A 25,511-nucleotide genomic window follows, 5' to 3' on the forward strand; every position below is an offset into this window, starting at 1 on the left:
TACTCATTTAGTGCTTCCCCATCAAAAATACACTCTAGCCTGTGCTGTGCAGAAACTATTTAAAAGTCCGTGGTAATAATTACAAGAATAAATTCAATAATACACCTAATTATAAGTCAGAAACCGAGATATTCTTTTAAAAAAAGTGAAGCATTCCTAATTCTATTTCCTTCACATCGAGCAGCTCTGATGATACACAACACCACTGCTATGGACACTGAAACCAGAACCATACGAACCTCCCATGCTCCTTGTTAAAAGTGATGAGAAAAGCACACAGATCACTGGAGCGACATCCTGGAAGACCTGTTATGATGGTGATAACCACCTGAAACACAGGGGAGGAAAGGGAAGAACTTGAAAGATCAGAAATGAGCCAGCAACGTATGCACATAATGCTTTATCTCCATAAAACCTCAAATCAAAATACAAAAATCAAGTGGCATTAACTCACAAACAGCAAGGCAGTGAACAATGAGTGTAAGGCATTTACATATTCAATCAGATAATAGATCATTTAAGAAAGATGTTTTATCACTGTTTTCATACCTTAAATACAATGAAAGGATAATCAAATACAACAGACTATTATCAAAAAACCATTACATCAAAACCTTACCTTAAAATCTACACTAATGTAAATATCAATGCAAATGTGAGACAGAACACTGCAGACACCAAACAGGTTATGACGAAAAGGGTAAATTTAAATACATACAACAGCATTTGAGAAAACAGCTCCAAGGAAGTGATGATGTATTTTGAACAGCCCTGCTGTCAAACACAGAGAAACACCAGGTTTCTGAAACTGAATGCTGAGTGTGTCGTAAGGAAAACTGATGACAGCTTTAAGCAAAACTCTGTGCAGCTTTGAGGAGGACTGGGAAGAGGCTGCACAGTAACAGCTCCAACATGGCAAGAGTTTTCCTGCATACAGCAGCCCTGCTGCCATTCTTTGCATTCTTTGAGGTGTTCAGAGTGGGATCAGAGCAGAGAAACACAGAGAGAGCCAGAGTGCAACTCCAAAGCATATATAGCTCTAAACCATGTGGTACAGAGGCAAGCAAATGAGCTCTGGAAATGTGGTTAAAAACCACTCTGTGCTGTGCTGAAGGAAATTACTCTGGTAATGGTTCCTATTACTAACAGATTAATTACTTCTTCCAGATTCTAGCCATATTATTGCTGAAGACAGTCACCTGTACATTATTTGTATCCTGTTTTATTTTGGATGCCCACAGGCATTGAGTATATATAATAAATATAGAGGAAAAGATTGAGTGCTTTATAGAAACTGGTATGAATGTTAAAAGAATCTTTAACCATTCACAAAGACATTTAAACCAAGTTTAAAATCAGATCTAACACCAGAAGGAAGGGCTTATTATTTAATACTTAAATTAAATGTCAGTATGGTGGCTGAGCTAGACCCTAGGAAATAAGGCTGTCATCATATTACAATATTCAGAGAAAAAGGCCATATTTCTGCTGCCTTGGTTTTCTTGCTGACAGCAGACTTCAAATGCTGGAAAGTTACAAAGAAATAATTTCTACTGAAATCCTATTTAAAGCACCCCGTAAGTTTGACAATTGTTGCTGCCCCTATAGAGAACAGAATGTTCCACAGATAATATCAGCAAATGTTAAATATCATGTGCTACCTCCATGCTATTTAAAGGACTTATGTTCCAGAGAACAATTCCATTAAATTATTCAGCAATTCATAAAAACAAACTACTGCTTCGGGGCTGAATCTCTGGACATGAGAGAAAAATGTTCAGTTGAAGATCTGCTCCTCATTTTCTGCCTCTATTTTATCAGGTTGAAGGGCCATCAGCACTTCCAAAAGATTGTTTATATGAAAAAGAAAAAACAAGTCACATAAACAGGACAGGGCAATTTATTCTAAGGAACAGACTTGAAGCAAGCTCAGGATGAACTGGTGGTACTGGAAAGGAGGCAGAGAGGGTTTACATCTGTCTTGCAATGGATGACACTGCATCATAGAATGGCTTGGGTTGGAAGAGACCTCAAGCATCACCAAGCTCCAACCTCCCTGCCACATGCAGGGCCACCAACCTCCACATTTAATACCAAACCAGGCTGCCCAGGGCCCCATCCAACCTGGCATTGAACACCTCCAGGGTCAGGGCATCCACAGCCTCTTTGGATAATTATGTAGTAAACAGGACTAGGGATGGGAGGCAATGCTGTACTGCTTGCTTACCTTATCGCTTTCGGCTCTGCTGTCAGGAATGGTTTCTGACTGTTGCAATAAAATAGGAAGATGTGCTGACATTATTGGCTCACGACTGACACTGCTGACAGCGAAGTGCTGCATGAACCTTTCAGGAAAGAAAAGATATGTTCTCCCAGTTAAGAGCAAAATACTTCATTTGTATAACTAGCTGGGAAATTACTCCAGTAGCATTGTGAAAAGGTCAAACAGAAGCTTCCCAGGGAGGAAATAATTCAAAATAATTCAAAAACATATCAAATGGGAAGATAGGCTTAGTACATAAGCAATTTCTAGACAAGCATTACGTGTACCAAAATATTTTTTGCACTGTTCCTTTTGAGCCTAATCCCTTAGAAATAGAAATCATTTCTCACCTCTCTAACTCTGGGAGGGCAGCAGATATTTTCAGCTCATTGCATCTTTCCCCAGAAGGAAAAGACAAAGAACTGAACAGCTTCTGAACACTGGAATGCCTAAAAAAGCACAGAATTAATTGGTTAGTTGAAAGAAAAGCCTAGAAGTTTTTCTTCTTTAAACCAGATGGCACAAAAAAACAAAAGAGCTTTGCATTAAGAATGCAGCAATTTCTTTTTGAATCATTATCAAAATCCGTGTCAGCATTTTTCTGATGACAGCACATAGTTAACCTACAATTACACGTAGCACAAACTTACAGTCTCTTTTGTTCCACAGACAGGAATTCTTCCTGGACAACCCTTAAAGATAATCCTGAGTTTGTCTGGTTTTGCCATGAAGAGAAAACCTGCAACAGCAAAGGACAACTCATAAGAATCATTAGTTTGTAAAATTTGTGTTAAGACTTGCCTTCATTCACCTACAAGATACATTCATTTTAGCTAGCCATTACAACTGTCTTTCACAATACTGGTTTTGTTGAAAGTATTCAAAACACAGAGTAAGTCTCCACAGATCAGATTTGAAAGCCTTACCAGACTGGAATTACTTTAAGAAATAACTTGATTGAAGCAGCCCAGTTCCACATTTATCACTCAGTCCTGGCATGCCTAACTACTACAAATGCAAAGCACTTATAGTCCAACTGCAGCACAGCAGGAACTGAATTCATATATATCTCCTTTAATTACTGTTCTAATTACCATTAGGTAAGACTGCAGCAACCTTATTTCTAGAAATTTAAGAAAAAATGCCTTTTCACAACCTACCAAGTCCTCATTTCTCTAGGGAACAGTATTTTGGCTGACATCCTATTGCTCTGGCCAAGTCACATTAATATGAATGGCATTCTGAAACTAGAAATCAGATTCAGATGAATCATGCAGTCGTTTAAGCATTCAGTATTTCCCTTCTTCTCCTAAGTAAAGGCAACTGCCATTGTCATTTTTCACAATAATTTTCTACAAGATGAAACAATTTGGGCAGAGTGTGAGGAGGAAGACTGCTTGCCATTAACAAATAGGCATCCCAAGCACAATGAACACCGAGACAAAACACATGAAAATAAAATAAAGTTGTGATATTAACAAAAGCCTGAATCGCTTCTGCAGAACGAGCCACGCAGCCAAAGAAATAATGGCTTCAAGAAACGTGTAGAAGAGACCAGGGAAAATGTCTACGAGGGATGGGAAGAGGGACTGGTAAACAGAAAAATGTCCTCTTTACAAGTCAAAGGGCTGGGTGAAAACGCAGGTCAGATTGGGTGAGAACTTGTAAAAAGAAACCAAGAAAACTGGTTTACAAAAAGCGTCCCTTTTGTATGACTGAAAAGAGAGGAAAAAAGCTGCTACAGTATTATAAAATACGAAAAAACAACAGAGAAAATCCCAAAGCCTAAGCAAAGCCACCTCAACTATCAATTACAGTGAAGATGTGAGAGAAACTGCTGCCTCTTTGCAGGATCCTCCAACCAGATTCCATTGCTGCGTGCTTAAAGTCTTGCAACCAACACTGCAGTTACAAGGAATAGAAAGCACTGAGATCTGAAGGGATGGGGAACTGCTGTTTTCTATTTCAAGGGGGGCTTAAAGTAATTAGATCATACTTACACGAAGTCTGTTAAACAAGGCACCACATGTCATACGACTGCAGAAAAGTAAAACCACGAGCTGCAGTTCAGTGAATCCTTGCAGCTACTGGTCTGTCGAGCAACAAACGTGTTTACAGAACTCCAGTTGTACGTGGTTTTAGAATAGATTTTGGAGAAAAGCAATAAACAGCTGAAGAAAGACACTAACAAAATATAATACCTGATTCACATGGCTTACATACTGAGGAACACCTGGTCTCATGCACAGTCTTCGTTCATGAGATACCACCTCCTAGACAAACGATACGTTTCATCCACTTGAACTTGAGCAAAGTTTGATGCCGGATCAGAAACTGATAAATCCTAAAAACTGTGATTGGTTGCTTAAGAGTAGGTTCCATGACACCCTCTGCAATGATCTGATATGAACTGAAGTGAATCAACAGGATTGTGAAGAAACTAAGTTGGATGACCATCGTGGAGCACTGTGATGCTTTAGAAACAACTATCTAATGAGTAACAGTGGAATGCACCAGACAAAAGTATGAGGCAGGTAAGAAAGAAAGCAAGAATGAAGACACAAGCACTACTAGAATCAGCTGGAGTGTCAATGGTGAAATAACTGAATCATTACAGTTCGAAAAGACCACAAGGATCATCAAGTGCAACTGCCAATCCATCACCGTCGTGCCTACTAAACATGCCCCAGCAGAAGGGGACCTGAAGGTGTTCCTCAGAAAAAAGGTCTGCTATCTGTTAACTCTAGACAATATCACAGAATCATAGAATGGCCTGGGTTGAAAAGAACCACAATGATCATCTGGTTCCAACCCCCTTGCTGTGTGCAGGGTCACCAACCAGCAGACCAGGCTGCCCAGAGCCACATCCAGCCTGGCCTCGAATGCCTCCAGGGATGGGGCATCCAAAACCTCCTTGGGCAGCCTGTTCCAATGAAGTAGTAGTGCAAATTCAAACTGCAGGCAACTCTGAACTACTGATGAGCACTATTATTTTGTCTATAGAAGAAACAAATACCCCTCTCTACAATACTGCACACAGTTTGGATGTCTACAGTCAAAAAAGAAACAAATCAAAAGAGAACTATTACAATGATTAGAGGAAAGGAGAACATTTTTATAATGGCAGACTAAAAAGGATCTGGTTTTATTTCATCAGGCCAAATAAGCCAGAAAGAATAGGTCTGAAATCTCTGAATAGCTCAAACATTCCCACTGGGAAAACTAAATAAAACCAGGTTTAAAAGTAGACCTAATAAAATCAGTTAGAAATTCAAAACCAAACAAAACATCCCCAGCCAAACATAGTGGGAGAAGTCAAAGCACTTAAGATAAAAGAAGGAGAAATTTTATGGAGTCATTAATGCTACCAGTGGGGACTGTACACATTGATCTAGGTGGTCTTTTCCAGTCCAGGCTTATGATCGCCTGCTAAAACCCCTGTGAACTCCTAAAGTCTCCAGACTCACTTCCTCAAAAGCTATTGTTATAAAGTTTTGCTCATTAAAAGCCTCTGCATTCGAATGCATAAGGGCAATTTACTCAGAAAATAGAACAGTGCCATATGGGATACTTAAAGACTTAAACCAAACTTCCCAAAGGATCACAATCCGAACGTGTCTAACCACAAGAAACACAATAGAACCTCTGCCACTACATGCAATTGCTGTAGCCAATTATACACCAGCACTACATTTAAAATGCAACCACTAGAAAACAAGCCTTAGAGCAATCACTGACTTCAGAAGACAAAATGAAAGCACATGGTGACCATGAAGCCCTAGCAAGCAGCACACTCACTAGAAATGTACACTAAGTTGAAGTTTCTCAGACTTAGTGCAAATTCCTAAGACCAGGAGCAATCAGCTCTTGGGAAGGACTACAGGGCAGGGCGGCCTGAAGCCGTTTCAAATCTGCAGTAGAGTTGCCACAGCTCTTGCAGAAAAGCCAGATTCCTGGCTAGAAGAGATCCTCTAAAAGTCTCCATACCAACCTTCTGATGAAAGCAGGACAGACCAGCTTAGCCATTCATTTCCCCAGCCAAGTTTCCAAAACCTTCAAAGCTGGAGATTTGCTTTCTGAGTTCCCTATTCCATTGCTGCAGCTCTCTCTGCTGAATACCCACTCTCCTAATATTCAGTTTGCACCTTCACAGAATTGCAGGGGTTGGAAGGGACCTCCAGAGATCATCGAGTCCAACCCCCCTGCCAAAGCAGGTTCCTTACAGCAGGTCACACAGGTAGGCATCCAGGCAGGTCTTGAACATCTCCAGAGAAGGAGACTCCACCACCTCCCTGGGCAGCCTGTTCCAGTGCTCCGTCACCTCACTGTAAAGAAGTTCTTGCACATGTTTGTGCGGAACTTCCTATGCTCCAGTTTCTGGCCATTTCCCCTTGTCCTGTCTCCACTCGCCACTGAAAAGAGTCCGGCCTCGCCAATCTGCCCCCCACACCTTAGATATTTATAGACCTGGATCAGGTCGCCTCTCAGTCTCCTTTTCTCAAGGCTGAACAGACCCAGTTCCCTCAGCCTTTCCTCAGAGGAGAGATGCTCCAGTCCCTTCACCATCTTCGTGGCCCTCCGCTGGACTCTTTCCAAGAGATCCCTGTCTTTTTTGTACTGGGGAGCCCAGAACTGGACGCAGTGCTCCAGATGAGGTCTTACCAGGGCAGAGCAGAGGGGGAGGATCACCTCCCTCGACCTGCTGGCCACGCTCTTTTTAATGCACCCCAGGATGCCATTGGCTCTCTTGGCCACAAGGGCACACTGCTGGCTCATGGCCGACCTGTCATCCACCAGGACACCCAGGTCCCTTTCCGCAGAGCTCCCCTCCAGCAGGTCATCCCCCAACCTGTACTGGTGCATGCAATTATTCCTCCCCAGATGCAAGACTCTACACTTGCTTTTGTTAAACCTCCTCCGTTTTTTTTTTTTTTGTCCAGCTCAAAGCTGCAGTCTGTGCTTACCTCCCCTTGTTATCTGCCACTAATGAATAAGACCTCTGCAAAAGCCCTTCCTACAGTTGTAGGCTGCTATACCTTGGAAAAAGCTGAAATATGAAAGACAACAAGCAGTTTCTAAAATCACAGCCCCCTTTCAATACCCTCCATCCATTTTCACAGAAGTTTTCAATCTATTTCCTAACCTGTTGCTCCATCAGTATTAACCACCTCTTCTGCCTTCCAAAGTGTGAGCATGGAGTTGCAAGGAAAGGTTTTGCTTATGATAAACAACTGAAGAACGATTCCATATCTTAAACTTTTCTGCATCTACTTACCAGATGACAAGCTTTAGCAGCTCTTTAATGTGAAAAACAAATCCCTTTTTCTTTGTAAACGTAGTTACTCAAGGCAGATGTTAACACATTCAACTCTTGTCTCTCAAACATGAAGGGTAATTGTTTTGAGTGGGGAGAAGAAAAAAAAAAAGTTTCTAACCTTTATTTACTTTACCTGTGAATAAAAAGCTTTATAAATCTTGGTTTTGGGAAAAAGTGCAATCATCAAAAAGTTGTCTCGGGTATGGAATTCAATTGGTAGATGAGCAAGCAAGGAGCTTTTGAAGTCTACAAAGAGAGCAGCAACAATGCTAGTCGAATCCTAGAAAAGGAATAAACAAGATAATTTGTGAATAACAGTTATTAAAGTGAGGAAAAAAAAAAACTTAAAATGTTAAACATATCAAGAAAGAAAAGTGAAAGTCACAGCTGGCACTCATAAAGGTCTTAATGGCTTAGCTTCCATAGAAGTTGTGTGCAGCAAGAATTACCTGCAGCCACTTGCACAACTTCTCAGTTTCTACCTTGCAGCAATTAGCAATATCATAAACTTTAAAAGAAAGCCTCTGAGATTGTTCCTACAAGCTTTGAATCCTTAAAAGCACTCACAAAAAAAAAAAAAACAAAAAAACAAAAAAACACTTTAGTTTTAATATCTATTCCTTCCCCCAAAAGCTAGAATTCTAGGCCTGCTAAAGCGTTACAACAGAGCCACCCTTATCTCATAGAGTCATAATATCATCAAGGTTGGAAAATATCTCTAAGATCATCCGGTCCAACCATCCCCCTATGACCAAAACTCCCCACTTATCCATGTCCCCCAGTTCAACATCTAAACGTTGAACAGCTCTATATCTACATCCATCCGTCTCCTTTGACACAGGCACTCCAGAAGAGTAATGTCAATCTGACATCAAGAGGATGGCATGGTGCTATTGCAAACTGAGCTGAAAGAACTCTCCTCACTGATTTTAAAAGAAGGCTCAAATTGGGGAACATTTACACAAGTAAATCAATTCAATGGTATCAATTCAGTGACATCTGCAAACAGGACCTCTACCCTTTGCTGACTCAGAGATGAATTACACCCTTTGCTGACTCAGGGTTTAACTATAAAAGTCATCTCCTGAAGTCACTGAGGTTACTGAACAACAATAAGAAGGCATTCTAGGAGGAGAATTTCTCTTAAGAGAAAATGCTTTCAGCTTTTGGGCCTACAGACTTAGATCTGAATTCCACAGGGTAACAAAGATGTCATGAAGAGCAACTGAAAAGCAAACTCACATGCTGCAATCTGCATGTGGAATGCCCAATCTAACTATCACTCCATAATATTTATTCACTTGATGACTAATGACCAAAGCAAATACTAGATTCAAGTACTTACAAACATCAATACTTAGTAGAAATTAACTAAGTGTCTCTAAGCTTTATACAGTTAGGATGCCTTGCTAAACTTTACTGAGACACTGAACACTACAGAAGAGAACTAAACCTGGAAGTTTGGAGACTGGGGGGCAAAGCAGCCTGCTGGATATTTTATCCTCTTTTACCCCCTAGGATGGCTGGTATTATGCTAGAACAGAGCAGAGTGGTGCTTCACATCCCAGGAAAGTAGAGATTGTGTCTAGCTCTCACAAGACTGGAACAGGATGTTACTTGCTTTCAACCTTCACAGCAAAGCTTTGCGAGCAATGTGCCCTATCCTCCAGTGCTGGATGTCTGTGATCCCCAACGACTCCAGGAGCATAGCTGGCAGCTAGATGCTCAGAACAGAGAAGCTTACAACACATTAGAGGCAGAAATGCAAACTTTTGCAAGTCAGGGAAGGAAGCATCTTGAGACAGCTGCTAAGAAACTGTAGCTCTTTGTATCTTTTACTTGAATCCCAGCATTTAATTATCCTCCACTTTTCATCAATACTGTCCTCGCAATAACTTGAAGAAAAAACATGCTAACAATTACCTTTCTTCTCCTGACACTTCTCAACATTTAAGCTCCCCACCCTTGCATTACGCCAAGTCAGTTGAACAATAAAATGCTCCCTTGTCAAGGTTTAACTTGACACAAAAATCTGGCACCAGGTCAAGAATGATATCCAGGTCCCCATAAATAGCAAGTTTTATGAAAGTGAGTGTCTTGAGTCAAACAATAGAAGGAAGGTCAGTGTTAAAATAACTTCTTAAACGATCACGGGGCAAGCAATACGATGTACAAGACAAGGCAGCTAAGGTAAGATTCTCTCCATCGTTTTGAATAACACACTTTTATTGTATTTTACTGTTTTCTTCCATTATATGATGAAATGGAGGCTACACAATGCCTTCTGGAGGTCACTGAACAAAAGTGTAAAGCTGCACCTGAAGAGAACAGAAATTAAAGGAAACAAAGATTTTTTTGGAGGGTGCTTAGCAAACAATAACCTACCCAAATAATCTCTTTTCCACCCTTGAAAAGCAATGGTTAAGGCAGCGTGCCTGCCTTGAAGAGGAAAGCAAAAAGCTTTGCAGCCATGGACCTAACTTAATTTCACTAAGCCAGAAAGGCAGACTGTTAGGTGGCAAGAGTTAGCAAACTAAGTGGAGAGACATAAATTGATCATGAGAATGGCAGAAGTATGCGCCTCACAGCGTGTCTTTTAGCACCATTACTTGGCATGTGCACAATCACAAGCAGCACGTCGTTCTGTTTCACCTCCCAGCCTGGAGAACACGGAGCAATCCCTCCCTGCACCCTGTCAGTTACACAACGCCCTACGACATGAGACAGACGCTCTCGTGACCCTTGGAGATAAGGAGTGCACTGCCACAAATGTTGGGCTGAAGGTTAAATGTATTTTGAACAGAATGCAGAATTTCACCCTCTGACACAGCGCAGGATTTCACAATGCCTTGAGCTTCTCTGTGCCTGGTCTATCTAGGTGTCTCGTGAATGCTACATTCAGCTTTTTCATTAAAGAGCAATTTTACACAGTTAAAACACTGCCTAATAACTCACCTCTATTCCTTAAAGCTTCACAGACCAATAACTGACTTAGCCAACCAATGCTAAAAGCATAGATCATAGAATCATGGAATGGCCTGGGTTGAAAAGGACCACAATGATCATCTAGTTTCAACCCCCCTGCCATGTGCAGGGTCGTCAATCAGCAGACCAGGCTGCCCAGAGCCACATCCAGCCTGGGGATATGTTTGCATCACTTACTAGTTTTATACACACTCAGAAACATAACTAACGTTGAACACTTTGAATCAGTACCCTCGAAGCAAGGCTAAAATTTGATTTAAAAGTTTATGATAGAAGGAACAAACAAAACCACTCACCCCATCATACAGAGAAACAGAATTGATGTGGTCCTTTGAAATGGAAATGCTGCCATGGTGGGGATCGCAGAATAGAATGCCATCTGAGAAGAAGTACAATTTGCCTGCCATTTGAAAGGAAAAAAACAAGAGTTGTTTAGAGATATATCAGTATCTCAGCACTGTGTGAAGAATGTCTCTTCTGTCTGAGGAACAAACTCTGTTCTTGCAGGATCTTATCATATTTTCTGTGGAATATACCTCAGTAAAATTTTGCAGTAGCTTTCAGGCAGCACTCAGCACGGTTATCTGTTGCTCACTGGGTCTCACTGAAGAGAGAAGTAATCATGGCTATGTTTATGTCTGCATTTGCTTTAGTCTTACCCCTTGAATCTCACTGATCATGAAAATCATCAGATCAGAAAGGCTTGCAGGCATACAGCAAAGTGACAAAATGATAACAACTATCATGCAGACATTAAAAAAATAGATGTTTGAGGTGATGGTTTCCCTTTACTTTCTCATTAAGAGGAATCCTCTGCCTGCAGACTCGTCTTGTTTCTCTCACATACGCCAAAAAACCCATTTCACACCCACCCCAAACACACATCATGCACACGCTGCCTAAGCACTTCATCACTGTCTCAGATGCATAACAGCACTGTCAGGATGGCCGAGCGGTCTAAGGCGCTGCGTTCAGGTCGCAGTCTCCCCTGGAGGCGTGGGTTCGAATCCCACTTCTGACAAGTTGTCATTTTTCTCAGTGGGCCCCCAGCACCTCACTCTGGGCTGCTCTGTTTGAGCAGCAGTTGGACCGCAGGACCCCTTCCTAACACTGACTGTGCTGGAGTTCTGAGACAGCTTCCTGCAGCAGCAATTTTCCTGCATGCCACTGCATGCTATAGCAGAGAGGAGACAGAGAATTCATTTATCTCCTTTTTTCATGATGTCTTACAGAATCACAGAACAGCCAGGGTCAGAAGGGACCTCAAGGATCATGAAGCTCCAACTCCCTGGCACATGCAGGGCCACCAACCTCCACATTTCATAGCAGACCAGGCTGCCCAGGGCCCCATCCAACCTGGCCTTGAACACCTCCAGGGGTGGACGGGGCGTCACAGCCTCTCTGGGCAGCTGTTCCAGCACCTCACCACTCTCTCTCTCAAGAACTTCCCCCTCACATCCAACCTCAATCTTCCCTCCCTGTACTTCAAACCATTTCCCCTTGTCCTGCTGTTATCTACCCTTTCACAGAGCTGACTCCCCTCCTGTCTGTAGGCTCCCTTTAGGTACTGCAGGCTGCAATGAGGTCACCCCGCAGCCTTCTTTTCTCCAGTGTGAACAAGCCCAGCTCCCTCAGGGTGGTCTTCATAGGGGAGATGCTCCAGCCCTCTGCTCATCTTTGTGGCTCTCCTCTGGACCCTCTCCAACAGCTCCCTGTCTTTCTTGTACTGGGGGCTCCAGACCTGGACACAGTACTGCAGATGGGGCCTCAGAAGGGCAGAGTAGAAAGGGACAATCACCTCCTTGTCCCTGCTGGCCACCCCTCTTCTGATGGAGCCCAAGTTACCATTTGCTTTCTGAGCTACAAGAGCACACTGCTGGCTCATGTTAAGCTTTTCATCCATCAAGATCCCCAGGTCCTTCTCTGTAGGGCTGAGAACAGTCTGGTTGCTGGCAGGGAGAACCAGCTGGAAAGACAAGTAGCAGCAAGGCTCAGCAGCGTCATGGATAAAAAGCCAGCTCCATCCAAGTCCTAGACACTGATACAGCAAACAGCTAGTTTCTGGTTGGCATAGGGAAGCCATAAGCTGGGGCTGTTCACTGGACCTCTGCTACCTGTGCTATGTTATGCACTGAAAGCAGGATCACATCCCATAAAGGGAAGCACACAATGGAAAGGTTATCTCATTTGACAGAGCAGCAATGCTCGGAGCTATGCCCTAAGAAAAAGCAAAGCTGAGCAGCAGAACAGCTACGAGATACAGTTACAAATGACTGCACACACAGCTCCATCTATCAAACAACATTTAGGTAAACAATGAAGAATTAGACCATTTTTCTCTTGAAAAGGTAACTCAGAGTGAGATCTTCAAAACTGCTCATTTTTTTATGAAGCCATAACACTGAGAAGAGCTTGATATGACTCAAGTCACAACGTTTAGGTAGTGATTCTATCAGGCACCTAAAAAGCAGAGTCTGTGAGCTGTGAACACAGCTGTTTTGGAGTGAAGCTTTCAGTTAACACTAAAGCTGCATTGGAAAGATGACTATTATATAACACACTGCTATTCTAAGTAGGGCAATGCTAGCAACATGAATTCAAGATCTGAATTCAGAGCAAGTAAAATGGAGACAAAACTTAGGTGTCAACAAATTCACCACGTTGTTCACGACACCAGAAAGCTGTACCTCATGAAACTGATGTGGAGAGGAATAAGGATGGCAAAACACAGCACTTGGGACAGTGTTTTTATCAGATCCCAAAGAAAAATCACACAATTTGGATTTCATGTTGAGGGACATGGTTTAGTGAGAGCTATTGGTGAGAGGTGGATGGATGGACTGGATGATCTTGAAGGTCTTTTCCAACCTCGGTGATTCTGTGAACGTGTCAGTTAGGAAAACAGGCAGAAGCCAGATTTAGTTCTTTTTTTCCTATTTTAGAAAAGGAAGCCCAGAAGAACAGTAATTAATCGAAAGCAAAATGGCCTCTTCTAGCAGTAAAGACAGTCAAAAGAACAACTTGGCGTGCTATGTATGTATTTTTAATGTGTCATCAACCTCAGAAGCAACAGCTTAATTGGTAAGAGTGATTGACTCACCCTACAAAAGCACAGCATAGATATATTTACATGCCAAAGAAAAGGGTTAAAAGCCTGTATTTTTTTTTTTTCCACATGACTTTTCAACATATAAAGCTTAATATAGCAAGGCACAAATGATAGAGAGACGTGTGCCCATGCCAGCACCTTTTTCCACCTAACCTTTCCTATCTACATGGCTGCAACCCCAGCAGGGCTCCAATGGGAGCACAGCAAACTGAGCTGCACATGAAAGGGAATGGCATCAAGTTGATTTTCACTTGACACCTAAGGAAATATCTCACTCGTTGAAGTGTTACACAACGGTCTTTCTATCACCTACTTATAACCCTCCAACCCAAGAGTTATGGAAACATTTAAGTTAAATGTACCAAAACAGGGAAAAAACAGACAGCTCGAGTGGAGCAGACAGCAAGTTTTCATGTAGCAAAAAGGGAAAATTCACCATTCAGCCTTCTGGTTTTACTGAGTGAGCTTGCACAGCCAGCAGTGTGCTGCAAAGTTGCTAAGTATGTTATTTTACGTTAACCTCTCCCTTAAAATCCTTAGAGTGCAAATAAACTCCACCATGTGAAAGCTGTTTAATTGTCTTGCATGTCATTTATCCTCAGTCCTCTCCCTCTGTAGTTACAAAAATGAAAGCTGAGTATTTTCTCTGAAAGTCTGTCAGCTTATATAAAGCACTTAGATTTCAAACAGTAGTCATTGTACTGGATTGCTGTACAACTACACTGTGACAGCAGCACCTTCTCTGGACAGAGGAACATAGAAGTACTATGCCCTAATAAAAAAAGTTATGAAAAAACATTTATTCTGCTCTGAGTTTTCTGAAAGCAAAGCAAGGGACATTATTGCAATGAATGTGGAGTGAGGGCAAATCCAGCTAACAGTTCTTCAGAGTTGTCTTTAGTCATATTATTACTGGGATACTTGTGCTACTTGAGCTCTTAAAGGAGAAGGCACAGCCTGTTCAAGGCCAGGCTGGATGGGGCTCTGGGCAGCCTGGTCTAGTATTAAATGTGGAAGTTGGTGGCTCTGCTTCTGGTAGGGGGGTTGGAGCTTGGTGATCCTTGAGGTCCCTTCCAACCCCAGCCATTCTAAGCTTCTATGGTACAAATAGACACCAGATTTGTGAATCCCAACATGTGTGCATCTCTCACACTTAAAAACACAGCAAAAAGTGAACTGATGCTGCATGCAAGTAAAAACACACTCACCTTCTGCAGGCATGGCCTGTGGGTTGCTAGAATAAATATAAGCTCCATCATCTCCAGTAAGTAAAGTGCCCAGAAAGGATTTGTCTTCCTAAACAGGAAAAACAAACAGTAGTATCACAGACCACATCATGGAGTACAATTCAGATAGAAATATTCTCTTATGGTTTTGCTTTAAGAATTCTTCAACAGCAGCTGTCAGAACTTTTCAAGAGTTTGAAACTGCGCTGATGCAGAAGCAGTGAAAGACACAGCATGTCAAGAGCATAATTTCTCAAAGAACTTCCTGGGGCCATATGGTTTTGCCAACAGCTATTAAGTTGCAAGTTATTGTCACAACCACAAGGCACAGCTTTTGGTTTTTAGATTGTCAGTCCACTGAACTTAAAGTATACGCTACAGGAAAATAAATCTATTTGTAATGAAGATCCTTGGAAACCGCAAATTAAGCCGGAAATGTGAAACTCGTGTGGTTTAAGATGTTCCCAGATCCCAAATTCTTTTATTTTTCATACTGCTTGAAGTGTTTTCCTTTAGACATTTTAGCATCCTAATTAAGTTACAAGGAAGTTGCACGTAGAGCAGCACTGAGGTTCGGTTCTGTTGTCTTTTTATTTTGGAACACATGAAGCCCATGGGAAATACCTAGCAAGACTTCCATGCAATCTCAGCCTTATTAAAGCTTTGTGCTCTTGGGTTTTGTCATTCCTTCAATGAAAGAAAACCACCAACTCTTACACACAATATATTTACTTCTTTTGTAGGTCAAAGCTTGAAAAACACAACTCTGGCATAGAAGAGGAAGAAGCAGCATGCTCAATGCCTATTTTACTAGCAGTCAACATTTCTAGAATATTAGTTCTTGAGAAAAATAATCTCATTATCTCATAATCTCATCACAAAAATGTTCAATTTTACCTTCAATATTAGCTGTGCCTTTTCAGACAGTTTCACATCGCTATCTTCAACCTGTAGCCAGAAAACATTCCCATGTGCCCAGTTAGTAGATAAAACAAGGTTAATTTAAAGGAAAATCATTAAAGAAGGTTCAGGGAAAACAAGAATCACAGTTAAAAGTCCAGAGATCAGACTGCTTCAAAGGCAGCTCTGTGCTTTTTGATACCATAGGGCTGAAACAGCTCTTAGAAATATATTCAAGGGGATATTCCCCACTGAACTCTTCCACACAGACTAAAATTGAGTTGCATAGGCAAACAAAAGGGCATCCTATTCAGTCTTTTTAAACATACTATTACTAAAGTGGTTCAGAAGTAGGGATCGTGTCATCCATCTTCTGAACATTCATAATGTCAGAGGAAATATATCTCTAACAGTTCCTACAGTACAGGTCAAGAAACAGACCTTGAGGTTGAGGCAGGCACTGAATTGACCTGAAGTGCCCCCACAATAAACAGATTTCTCTTAAGTTACACGTTCTTGCCTTCACACAGCTCAAAATTGAAGCAGTGATGAAAAGAAAAGGATTTCATCTTGTAATGAATGGAAACAACAGCCTGTTTCCACTTACAAGTCACACACTCCTTGTCCAAACATAGAAACCATAGCATCACAGAATTTGGTTTCAATGCACGGGTTCTATACTTTTTCCTCCATGCACCCATACATTTAAAACAAGTTCTCAGTTGTCAATTTGTATTCACAGACAAAAATTGGAACGAGTTTTTGCATACTAACCAGCCAAGATGCGTATCGTGGGATAGCTGCAGTCAGAATTATGTGGCTGGTTTCTGAATTAATACTGCCATCTGCAGGGAAGTAAATGGAAAGCAAAGTAGTATACACCATCCATATACTTCAGACTGTTTAATGTTAATGACTGGAACTCTCTCTGTAAAATACAAGTTGCCTCATTACGACTCATTTTTAAATGAAGTTTTCCCAGTGGAGCAGCTCTCAGCCTTCCTGTGTTGTAACACAACCAGAACCACCACACAATACAAAAAAGAACCCTGGTGCACCTCTTACCAAAACCAGCTTTTTTGGCTATTTGCTACCCCTTTCTAGCTCACAGTATGGCCTGAGATACAGATTTACCTTCTCAATCCTTGCCTGCAACCTATCCCAAACTGCAGCTGAAGACTTCTATTTGAAGATGGACTACAAAGTTTTAACCAATATCTTCATAATAGTAGTTTTTCAACAGGATATGCTTCCTCCTCTGCTCTCTTCTCTACCAAAAACATCCCATCTCACACAGTTAAAAACCTCACAGCATGTCTGGATACAAGAATTCATAGATATTATCCAGACAATCTTAACAACTATGCTTCTCTGACACGGGTAAACAGTCTGAGAAACATGCACTTGGTAAAGCTATCACTCAGTACTCTGTATGTTAAATCTAAGACTATTCCAAAACCAACTGAGGGGTTACAACTGTTTACAAGGATGGACAGTGATAGGACAAGGGGGAATGGTTTTAAACTGAGACAGCAGAGGTTTAGGTTGGATATTAGAAGGAAGTTTTTCACTCAGAGGGTGGTGAGGCACTGGCACAGGTTGCCCAAGGAGGCTGTGGATGCCCCATCCCTGCAGGCATTCAAGGCCAGGCTGGATGTGGCTCTGGGCAGCCTGGTCTGCTGGTTGGTGACCCTGCACACAGCAGGGGGTTGAAACTACATCATCATTGTGGTCCTTTTCAACCCAGGCCATTCTGTGACTATATAGTTTTGTCTCATTTTAACTTTCAAGCACAAAAACAACTGAAATTAAAGCACATCGTATAAGAGTGTAACAGAGTGATGAAAGTGAGCTACAATAGCAAACAATCACTAAGACTGAAGGAAATTTGGGAAGATTACCACCACACTTCAATTCTGACACCCCAGCTCTGTCATAGGACAAAGCAGCTACAAAACCAATGCTCTTTCAGTGAGCTCAGAGAAAACTGTCTTGACAATAGACACTCATTACTGCAAGCTAAAACATTCATGATCTTTGAATTAACAAAGGCTTAAAAACATAATAGCAGTAACACCCATCAGAAGCCCTTTTGCTATTCTTCAGCAAGAAAGTTCAGAGTATGACAATGACATCATTAGCATTCAAAATAGTTACCTTTTTCTTTTACATGTATCTGTGATGTTAGGAATGACTCTGAAAAGACAACAGATCCCAAGCATCCTCTTCCTGTGAGCAAGTCTGGAATGTCAAACACCATCATAGAGGCCTGCAGCAATCAAACAGTTGGACAGGAAAGGAAGAGAAAGCAGAATTTAAAGTATTTCAAGGAATGCAGCAGATCCTGTGTATTATTATTATTATTATTTTTACTTCCTTCAACACAATGCTTCTATTTTGAAATGGAAAGACTGAGATTTTAACTATGTTTAACTATGCGTTAATGCTTTCCTTCAAAGTCCACTGTCTGATTTCACATTCAAAGTTCATCTTGTCTCAGGTTCAGCATCTGAAGTTATCTCTCCTCTTACATTATTTCCACCCAAAGAACCACTCAAGCTCTGTTTTCTAATAGAAATATATAAGGCAAATATTGAACTGCTTACTTACCGTTTTAATCAAACTCAGGCTATCCTCATTGTTCATTGGAGTAACTCTAGAACAAAAAAGGATAATTAAATATTTAATGACTGATCATTTTGAGTGACTTTATAACAGTCACTGTTTCATCTTAACATATGTTCTTATTTGTGTCGGCCATTTGGGTTAATTAGACAACATGGGGATCAAAAAGCACAACCTTGTAACGTTAAACAAGTCAAAAGCACTGTTTTAAATGGAAACTCATGATGGGCTCGTGCTGCTTCTACTGATTGAGGGAGTTAATAAAAATATTCTGCTCACTTGTTTGGTTTTTTTTTTAAGAGGTTTCTAAGATTTGATGGGATTGGAGACATAAATGCAATAAACTGACACCAACAAAAAAGCAACAGAGGCATCTCGTACAAAATAATCAACTGCAATGCTTTCTCAGTCTCCAGAAAAGAACAACAAACTCACTGGATTAAGCAAAAACCACAAGCTTAATCTATTGATAACAATTATTATTATATAACAATCTATTGATAACATTAACAACAAGAAGTGATACAAACCTTCCATGATTATTCACAGCCTGAATTTGAAAAGCAACTTTGGAGCTGTAGAACAAAAAGCAGTAACAGATTAATAATTGTTGGAGTGACTGAATAAACAGGGAAAGAAAAACAAAGCACTTATCACGATTGTAAGAGGTTCTGAACACTTTATGAAGTCTCAAAATTCACCAGTTATGCAAATTCCATTAACATTTTGTCTATTTTTTTCCCCCCAAAAGAAGCTAACACACTCACATGATTTGTAGATCAGCAAGTATTTGAAAATCCTTACCGTAGCACAGTTTTCATTTGTGTTAAATGCAGGCTGTCCAACACAGACATCAGCATCTGCTCTGCTGCCTCCTTGGCCTGAAAAAAGGAAATTGGGAATAAAACATCTTTTCCTGTGCTTCAACATTCCAGCAATTGCAAGAGCACCTCTAAAATAGAGACCACGCAGTAAATAATAACACACCAAGGCACCCAAGAAAATTTGTTCACATCTCCCAGTTTTCTTACTGTAAAGTAAGGGAAACTCATGGAAGATGAAAAAACTGTTACATAGGAAGATACTCTGAAGTTTCTCTAATAAAAAGCCTGGCTGGAAGCCACAGTATTAACCTTATTTATGTTATGCAGTTGACTGAAGTGTTTGTGAAATATTTTGGGTTCTGGGGAGGTGAGGTGGGGGGGTGTCTGCATGTGATCTTACATTGCAAGTAATCCAAATCAACAATGACAACGTACAGAATCAGTGCTTCATTTACCTTGGATTCAGTGGAAGTTTTAGCATAGCACTCAATGCCAGCAAGCACAGCCTCTACAACAGCAGTATATATTTGCGACAACAGCATACTGAAGAGAAACACAAACACAGCATTTACTAGATGGAGAGAATTTGGTTTCTTCCACTGTTCAAAAGGAACATTTTTTATATGTTGTTAGCAGCCTTTCAGTACAGGGGGACTGTAAGAAAGAAGGGGGAAGGCTCTTTAGCAGGGTCTGCTGTGACAGGACAGGGGGAAATGGTTTCAAACAAGAAAAGAGGAGATTTAGACTGGATATAAAGAAAAAGTTCCTTCTAAAAAGGGCAGTGAGGCACTGGCACAGGTTGCCTACAGAGGTGGCAGACGTCCCATCCCTGGAGACACTCAAGGTCAGGCTGGACATGGCTCTGAGCACCAGATGGAGCTGCAGGTGTCCCTGTTCACTGCAGGGCAGTTGGTCCAGCTGACTTCTAGAGGTCCCTTCCAACTCGCACAATTTCATCATTCTCCAATTCCTCTTAACACAGAACTCCCTCATGTGGAAGCAGTCCTCATTCAAATGACTACAGATGTAGCTTGTGCTAAATATCTCAGTTAAAAAAAAAAAATAAGCAAAACCTGGTGTTGCTCAAACTGTACAATATCTCAACAAAAAACTCTTGGCAGAAAAGCAGCCCTGCTCTCACCAGTCAAGGGAAAAAGATGTCTTATTGCTATCTTCCATTGGGGTTGTGTTGAAGATCACACCATAAATACTCAAAACAAAACAGAATGGTAGGCCCATGTTCTGCAAAAACCAGGCTGGTAAACACAGGGAACCAACTTTGGTGACTGTCTCCTTCTGGCGAATGTCAAACAAAAGATAAACCTACAATGAGCCAGTCACCACCTTTCGAGAGCATCTACATCAGGCTTAGGCCAATTCTCTCTGGAGAGAATACTACACTGAAGTAAACAGATTATGTGAAGCCAGAAGTGATTTACAATTCCTGACGTGTTCGTAGCTACAGAGCTAATGAAAACAAAAATCTGTGCCCAACTAAGAAGCATCGGCCTCTTGTCTTGCAGCTAAGCTGGAAAAGCATCAGCCTTTTGTCTTGGACCCAAGTTGGAGTATAAAGATGTAGAGGTCAACAACACGTCCCTACTTCTCTGAACTTGTACTCTTCTGCAACTGCTGCATCATGAGGGAAGGATGGAGGGGAAAAGAAAGAAAACAGTACAGCACATAAGCCTATGCAAAGCATTTCTGAAGGACAGGAAGAAAGAATCTGAAGCTCCCAAGGATAGTCTAATATGAAGAAACCTCAAAACACACCAAAACTTGCCCAGACAGACAGTGGCCAATTCAAACAATCCCTATTAGAGGCACTCTTCTTCTAACTAGCCTCAGAACAGTTCCAAGAAATCATCTCACAAGGGGCTGCAATTCAAACTAACATGCTTTAGATCTCCTAACCTTCTGCCCATTTTAAAACTGTAACACTAAAGGCAAAAATGTGTGCTAGCTCCCTCCAGCACATCTTTTCTTTCTTGCTAAAACCAGGTTCCAGAAAATATCCTATCTAGTAAGGAGAAGAAAGTTTCTATGGCAAGACCTGGTTTGTTAGCCGTCCCAAAGTAGATTATCTACTATCTTCTATGGAAAAAAAGCAGGAATCAGTGTGGATAAATCATGTTATTTTCTTAAGGTCAACATCACTGAAAGCTCTGTAGCTTACTAAAAAAAAAAAAAAAAAAAAAAAAGAAAAACAAAAACCAGAAGTTCACTTCACTTTCCACTCAACATGTTTGCAAAGGATACAAAACAAGGAGTGCCAAGGGGTGGTGCTGCCATCCAGAGGATCTCGACAGGCTGTAGGAATGGGCTGCCAGGAACCTCAGAGAAGTCCATAAGGGAGAAATGCAGAGCCCTACCATTGAGGAGGAACAACTCCAGGCACCAGCATGTACTGGAGGCACCCAGCTGGGAAGCAGCCCAGCAGGAAAGGATCTGTGGGTTCTGGTGGGTTGAAAATAAGCCAGCATTGTGCCTTTGCTACTAAAAACTCTACCAGCACCCTGGGCGGCATTAGCCAAAGTCAAGGGAGGGAAGCCTTCCCCTCTATGTAGCACTGGTGAGGGGACAGTTTCCATCTAGAGGTAGTCCATGTTGGAATTTTCACTAAGAAATACAAACCTCAGCTTGATGAAACTAGTTTAAGAATGACTTTTACTTCCATGAAACCTACTCCCAGTTCTACATATTGCCACCCTCGGTTTAAGGTGCATTTTGAAGTAATTCAAATGAAGTGAACTTTGCTAACACTGCCTTTAACATTTCACTGTAGAGCTGGTGGAACGTCACACCAATTCCTGTTTTGCTCATCAGCATCCTTAGCAATCTTCTCACATTCACACCATTCTAAATTTAAGAAGTAGCTCTGAAAATGCCTATGGCCACTGCTGACTAAAAGGGGTTTGAGCTACTGCAACAAAGCTGAAAGAGCAAAGAAGTTGAGGAATAAAGTTGCAGCTTACACTTGTTCAGGTTTCTTGTGTATCTCGTTGTCGTTTCCTGTAAAGAAAAAGAAAAAGTTTATTCTGAGCACCTTTGGAAGGCATTTACCCAGAACCTCTTGGACATAGAGTTCTGCTGCATATTTTTTGTGTCATTATCCAACACTTTGTATAATTTCAACTTGTTTGTAGATTCAAAGATCAAAGCACAGACGAACTCACGGCAGTAGAACCTGTACATACAATGACTAAAATTAAGACCTGCACCCCCAGCACAGCTCCACTGGGTCAGATCAAAGATGACTCTCATGCTGGGTCCTTTCTCCCAAAGGTGCTATTAATGGATGCCCAGGAAAAAGCATGACTAGTGCACACACATGCTACAGTTCTTTTGGTCTTCAGTGTTTCTGACAACCTTCTAACACTTACTGAGCTGGATCAATTTGAAGATGTATACTCACACTAAGGAGACTGAATTTATTTACAGATCCCTCCCTAGACTCTAAGCTAATTCAATTTTTTTTTTCATTTGGCTTGCTTTTATTTGGGAAGATTAATATTACATTTCAATCATAGAAAGATGACTGAAACTGACTCAAATAATTTTCTATTCTTCCAAAAAAATCCTTGGACAACACTTCACTTTTGCTCTCCATGAAAAACCCACATAATCAACCACTGAGCAAAGACTACATGGCCTAAAACTCATAAAGGAATCAAAGCCAACTTTTAATAACTGGAAGTCTTAAATAACCAAAGAGAAGCACTACCTTAGAATACAAGCTGGTGTGCTTAACATACTTACCCAGGAAAGGAATGTGAGTGGTTCCAAAGAAATAGGTCCTTGAACAAGCCAAAGGTCCCTTTGGAGATACACACTGCACTACCTGGTGGTCAGTATTAATGAGACATAGAGAGACCTTAGTGAAATAAAGAATTGGTGTAACAACGAACAATAAACTAAGTTCCCCTTAAGTATTCTAATTGATATACTACAGGAAGCATACAACACAGACTTCACTGGTTTAAAAAGAACTACTTACGTTTTCAAAGGTCTATTTCATTTTTTACTTGACCTGAACGATTCAAAGGCTTTGGAAAGGAGATGAGCTCTGACTTCCATAAGTGTTAACAATGTGTTTTCAGCTTCCTATGCCAACTGCTCTTCTCATGAAAAGGGAAGTGTGTCAGATTCCAATAACTATGCTTGCACTTGGCTTTATTTACTAGTTTCATGGTACCCTATTAAAACAGTTTCACCTGTACCTGTAAACAAACCATCTTTTTAAGAACAACATCAGAATCGTAAGACAAGAGATGGAGCAGGTACTGCATCATAAAAAAATTGTACTTGCATTCTGAGAGATCACACATGGACTCAACTGGAACATTAACATGGGGAGAAAAAACAAAATTGGAGGTGTCTTCAGAGAAATAAAGTCACGGCAGCAAATGGTGAATGAGATTTCACTGGAATGCTAACACAACTCTTTCTTTCTCAGGCCTCTGACACACGTGAAGTGCCCGGGGTACCCATATTCATCCATCCATCAGGCAGCTACGTGTGAAATGTCATGACAAGATCATAACATCAATCCCTCAATCACACGTTCACTCCGCATGACCTGTACTCAACCACATCCACCTCCTCAACAGCACAAACTCTGGACTCGCACAACTGACGGACACTCCCAGGGGCACAGAGATGAGCCAGCAGGGAGAACTACACAACACAAGCTGCACTCTACCTCTCCTCCTTCGCTGTGAGTTACCTTCTTGATGCACCCAGCCCAGCCAGGCAAAGGATCTGAATTCCCTGGGGCCGCTTCCCCACTTACGTCCCCTGCGCAGTAGTGCAACAAGCCATCGACCTCATCATATGTTTTACAACTAAGCTTTTACTTGGAAATGGAAACAAGTTAATCTTACAGCTTAATCTCAACATTTGTTGAACACCAGAAAGATTTTCAAAGTTAGGAACTGTTTGGCTCCTGAAGCATATGCTGGAATTTGGATGTACATACTGGATATACATATGTATTCTTGTGTACTTACAAAGCCATTATAAAAGAAAAAGCCCAAAACAACTTGCTGTTTCTTAAAAGAAACAGCTAAATAACTGAGATTCAATTAAACTCTGTGTGTCAGAGTTAACTGCAGGGTATGCCACTATGATAAAGATTTTACTTCTAGGATGAGTGTCAGCTATAATTCGCTCTCCCTCATCCGCACATATACAGCACAAGTTTAAAAGAAATAAAAAGTAGCCTTTAAAGGGCTGCTTTCAGGAGTCCATGATTAAACATCCACATATTCTGAATTGGAAAGAGGGAAAAAAAAGCATCTGATTGTTAAGAATCATAGAATGGCTTGGGTTGGAAGGGACCTCAAGGATCACCAAGCTCCAACCCCCCTGCCACAGGCAGAGCCACCACCAAACTCCACATTTAATACTAGACCAGGCTGCCCAGGGCCCCATCCAACCTGGCCTTGAACACCTCCAGGGATGGGGTATCCACAACCTCTCTGGGCAGCCTGTTCCAGCATTAAGGTAACATATGTTCTTCTGCATTAAGGTCTTTAATGGAAAGCAAGTGTTTTAAGGGCACAAAAATATATAAGGGCAAAAATATACACCACCCTCCCCCCCCCCCTTAAAGTGTTGGATAATTACTGAAAAACCTCACCATGTGTTTAGCTGTGCTCCCACCAAGGCCAGTGTTTCGAACAAGGTGTCCTTCTGATGGAAAATTGAAATTACCAGAGTTCAAGTTTTCTTTTGTTGAGTGGCTACCAAACAGAACGAAAGGCTGCCGGCTGGGGCTGAGGAAACAACAAAAAAAAGAAGCCATTACTACCCAGATACTGGAGGAAAACTAGAAGCAACAAATGAAATCCAAGCTTTCAAGTATGATGGAGAAACTGTTCAATTCCCCATGCTTAGAATAGGACAAACAACTTGATACAGCTACACTGATAAAAGTCATAAACCTTCCCACTGAAAAGACCAAGTTCCAAAGGAAAAAGGACTCGAATAAATCAGACTTATTTATTTAGTACACAACAGCACACCTCAAAACCCTGAAATAAGTACAGTAGAATTCAACAAACTCAGTTTGGTTTTAGTTTCTGGCTTGGGGCCCACGAGTCAGCTGCTGAGATCAAGGCTTTTCATTATTTAAATGAATAATAACACACAATTCTGAAAACAATCAACAGTGGGGTTAGTTCAACATCGTGGAATTCCAAATAAAGAAGAATCTGCACAGACGCTGAGGAGCTAAGCAACCTTTATTTAGCTCAAAACA

The 25,511-nt window shown here is 41.2% G+C and overlaps 1 protein-coding gene and 1 non-coding gene across 2 annotated transcripts in view; one reads left to right on the plus strand and one right to left on the minus strand.

Moving 5' to 3' along the window:
• The window catches only part of DNAAF9 (dynein axonemal assembly factor 9), a 67,552-nt gene that overhangs the window by 19,674 nt on the left and 22,367 nt on the right, over nt 1–25,511 (minus strand). The window contains exons 10-26 of the mRNA XM_042870901.1: nt 24,891–25,026; nt 23,009–23,090; nt 22,225–22,261; nt 19,705–19,792; nt 19,230–19,306; nt 18,956–19,000; nt 18,411–18,456; nt 17,958–18,069; nt 16,575–16,645; nt 15,798–15,848; nt 14,883–14,970; nt 10,862–10,965; nt 7,714–7,860; nt 2,914–3,002; nt 2,614–2,712; nt 2,228–2,345; nt 240–328 (exon numbers count right to left, since the gene is read on the minus strand). Coding sequence (XP_042726835.1) covers nt 240–328; nt 2,228–2,345; nt 2,614–2,712; nt 2,914–3,002; nt 7,714–7,860; nt 10,862–10,965; nt 14,883–14,970; nt 15,798–15,848; nt 16,575–16,645; nt 17,958–18,069; nt 18,411–18,456; nt 18,956–19,000; nt 19,230–19,306; nt 19,705–19,792; nt 22,225–22,261; nt 23,009–23,090; nt 24,891–25,026 — 1,479 coding nt within the window. The remainder of the gene's footprint in view (nt 1–239; nt 329–2,227; nt 2,346–2,613; nt 2,713–2,913; nt 3,003–7,713; nt 7,861–10,861; nt 10,966–14,882; nt 14,971–15,797; nt 15,849–16,574; nt 16,646–17,957; nt 18,070–18,410; nt 18,457–18,955; nt 19,001–19,229; nt 19,307–19,704; nt 19,793–22,224; nt 22,262–23,008; nt 23,091–24,890; nt 25,027–25,511) is intronic.
• Nucleotides 11,504–11,586, plus strand: TRNAL-CAG. Its single transcript has one exon. It is a non-coding gene; the product is annotated as a tRNA-Leu (tRNA).

The sequence above is a fragment of the Lagopus leucura genome, unplaced genomic scaffold (assembly GCF_019238085.1).
Source record: "Lagopus leucura isolate 7727_CA_CO unplaced genomic scaffold, USGS_WTPT01 Super-Scaffold_100004, whole genome shotgun sequence".
NCBI lineage: Eukaryota > Metazoa > Chordata > Aves > Galliformes > Phasianidae > Lagopus > Lagopus leucura.